Source organism: Tripterygium wilfordii, chromosome 16 (genome assembly GCF_013401445.1).
Source record: "Tripterygium wilfordii isolate XIE 37 chromosome 16, ASM1340144v1, whole genome shotgun sequence".
NCBI classification, from domain to species: Eukaryota; Viridiplantae; Streptophyta; class Magnoliopsida; order Celastrales; family Celastraceae; genus Tripterygium; species Tripterygium wilfordii.
The window spans coordinates 2,358,311-2,361,842 of NC_052247.1; the positions used below are offsets into that span (position 1 = coordinate 2,358,311).

The window sequence follows — 3,532 nt, forward strand, 5'->3', positions numbered from 1 at the left end:
GTGGTTAAATTTTGAACATATATTCGGAGGGGTTGTCATTATTTTATAAGGATGACAAGCACAAAAGATAAGATAGTGAACAACCCCTCAGCCGATGTGGTTAAATTTTAAAATATACACTCGTTGGTAGTATTCAAGTTCGAATATTTCATCCTGCTTATTTGCCAAAAAAATAAATAAAAAAAGAACGAAAGAGAACATAATGTAGTATATACGTTTATTTTAGTTGTCATTTGATTAAATAACATAAGCACAAGAGAGTTAAAACCGCTAAACTTTCCGATTACTTCAGTAGTTTAAATGATAATATCTAGGCTTTATAAATTATAGAACCATCCTTAATGTTTTTTACATGTATATCTTGTTTGTGTAAGAAATTGTAGGAGATAATCACTTCTCCCCTATATATATATGCATACGAAAATAACACAAATTACAAAATATCTTCTTCTTTTTCTTCTCCTCCTTCTGCCTTCCATTTACTTCAAAAGATGCATCACTTGATTTTCATATTGAGTCTCTGTTTGCTCAATGCATTCCTTTTTTATCCAATGGAGGCAAAAATGAATTCTTTTAGCTTCGATCTTATTCATCATGATTCAAAACTATCTCCATTTTATAACCGATCTAAAACTGAGTCAGAGCGTTCGAAAGAAGCTTTTATCCGTTCCCTCAATCACTTCAATTCGTCTATGTTAATTGATGCAAAATATTCACAGTCTGATTTAACTGTCGGTGACTATCTCATGAACATTTATATAAGTAAGCCAAATATTCAACAACTTGTTATGCCAAGCATGTCCAGTGGCCTTACCTGGATAGGATGTGGCTCTTGTTCTTCCAACTGTGAGAGTCAACATCGATCACTTTATGATCCAAAATTGTCAAAAACCTATGCCGGTATTCTGTTTGGCTCAAAAGTGTGCAAATATCTACAAGGCACTCAGCGTGAGAAATCAAATGTGTGCCAATATAAGTATCGTTATGGATACAAGAAAGTCTCCTCTGGATTGCTAGGCACTGAGAGCTTCTACTTGAAATCGCCTGATAGAAGAGAAAAAATCTTCACTAATATAGTGTTTGGATGCGATGAACTACATGAAGGGGATTTTCAAGATGGTGTTCAAGGTGTTGCTGGTCTTGGACAAGGGTCATTTTCATTGGTTTCTCAACTCGGAAAAAAAGTTGGTGAGAAATTCTCGTACTGCTTGGTTGAGGAGTATTTAGATTGTTCTAGTAAGATTAGATTCGGATCGGATTTAAGACTCTACAACCCTGATAGACAACGTAAAGTTAAATTTGAGTACTCTCCTCCTGATCCCAACTACCACCTCAACCTTGAAGCCATCAGTGTTAACGGTGAGATAATAAAGATACCAAATAAAAAACATGATATGATAGTCGATATTCAGACATCCTTGACATCGCTGCCTTCACATATTTACAATGAATTCATTGCCAAGTTTAAAAAACAACTTGGCGATATAACCTCAATCCAACATCCGGAACACGGCACTTGCTTCCTCAAACGTGAACTCCTCGACCCCAATAGTCCCATAGTTGTGTTTCATTTTTCTCACCCACTCCTATTCTATGGAGACTTTCGTGTGAATCCTACAACAATGTTTCAGGAAATCGTTGACTACATGTGTTTGACAATAGTTCCAATAGAAGGAGTTTCTGTTTTGGGAAATAGGGCACAAGTAGACGTTCAGATGATATTTGACCTATCAAGTAGTTCCCTCACCTTTGCTCCACTTGATTGCGTCGACGCTTCCTATTAATGGTTTTGGTTCTCTTTTCTATATATATATATATACACTAAGAATAATATGAGGTACTAGTATATAATACATGCCTCTTTGTTTATGTAATTCCTGTCATTAATGAAATAAGTAAGTTTAATTTTCGGTTTCTATATATTTCATAAAGTTGTTGGTGATATAGCCTTTTAATACTAACATGTGATCCTATCAGGGGTTGTTTCAATAGGTTTCTATAAGTAACATTGATCATATTAATATATTGTTTTAAACGATTGTTATAAACTGGGTTCAAGCTTCAAACGACAACGGACGTACAGAAAAAAGGAGAAGAAGATAAACAAACACCTACCAGAAGGGAAATTCACATTCCACAAAACAGAAGGATGAATATTAGATTCTATACAATTATGAAGAAGTTTGAAAAGACAGAGTTATCTGTTAAGAGAGAGTCTCACTTCTGTTAGATGTGGAATTCTCATCCAATTTATATGATGGAACTCAACCTTTGGCCCAATGTGAGACAATACTTTAACTACTGTTGGGTCAATCTTTCTTCTCCACTTATTCTTCAAATTATCACATTATCAAATGAAGTTCGTAGGTGGAATTTCGTCAAAGCGTCGCCATTTTGGATCACCTTGTTGTGAGTTAGGAGATGTATATTATGGGTCCGTCTAAACAATTTGAGAAGTAGCACATATGTTGGCGTTTAAAATGTTGTTTCAAATGCTAACATATATGCTGTTTCAAATGTTGTAAAGGAGATGTATATTATGGGTCCGTCTAAACAATTTGAGAAATAACATATATGTTGGCATTTAAAATGTTATTTCAAATGCTACCTTATATGCTTTTTCAAATGTTGTAAGTGTTTGGTTCAATGGTCCGTCTAAACAATCTGAGAACTAGCATATATGTTGGCGTTTAAAATGTTGTTTTAAATGCTAACATATATGATGTTTCAAATGTTATAAGTGTTTGATTCAATTTTTACTGGCAGCATATACGATGTTCAACTTATTTTTTTCCTAGAGTGTTTTGGAGCTTATAAGCTCGTGTTTTTAGGGTTTTTGGTACAGTTTCTCCCAAGAGCTTATAACCTAGTTTAGATACCTTTATCTTAAGGGATTATTCCGCACCATCACTAAGCTCCTCTTGATTGCCTACAATTTACATTTTAAAAGCCGGTTTGGCCTCAACTGAAAAAAACTAATAAACAGCTTGCAAAGCAAACAAACAGATTCAATGTTTGCCGAAAATTTTAAATTATGTATTCACCTTGTTTAGTTTGCCGGAAATTTTAAATTATTTAAATCGTTATATATTTTCTAATATAAATCGGCTTAGTGTTAGTATAATTGGTCGAATTTTATTGGAATATATATTCTTTTAATGTTTATTTCAGTGATTGATGTCTGAAATTTCAAGACCCTTCAAAAAAAAAAAAAAAAACCATGAAACCTAGGAAACCATGTTGTAGGAGTTGTCATTATTTTGTAAGGATATATGAATTGTCCTTAATTCAATCACATAAGCGCAAGAGAGTTAACTCCTAACCTTTCCGATGATTTAAGTAGTTTAAACGACAATATCTAGGTTTTTTAAACTATACAACTGTCCTTAATGTTGTTTACATGTATCTTGTATTCTAGTGTAAGAAAATGTTGTAGATAACGACTTCTCCATCTATATATATGCATACTAAAATAACACAAATAACAAAACATCTTATTCTTTCTTCGTCCTGCCTTCCATTTACTTCAACG

At 33.5% G+C, this 3,532-nt stretch overlaps 1 protein-coding gene across 1 annotated transcript; it reads left to right on the forward strand.

The window, feature by feature from the left end:
* Nucleotides 1-563: 563 nt before the first annotated feature.
* LOC119980665 (aspartic proteinase CDR1-like) lies at nt 564-1,784 on the forward strand. Its single transcript, XM_038823465.1, has one exon. The coding sequence runs from the start codon at nt 564-566 to the stop codon at nt 1,782-1,784; it is 1,221 nt and encodes a 406-aa protein (XP_038679393.1).
* The last annotated feature ends 1,748 nt before the right edge of the window (nt 1,785-3,532 follow it).

Excerpts from the sequence above, each read along its gene's own strand:
- LOC119980665 (XM_038823465.1), top strand. The coding sequence starts at position 564 with ATGAATTCTTTTAGCTTCGATCTTATTCATCATGATTCAAAACTATCT.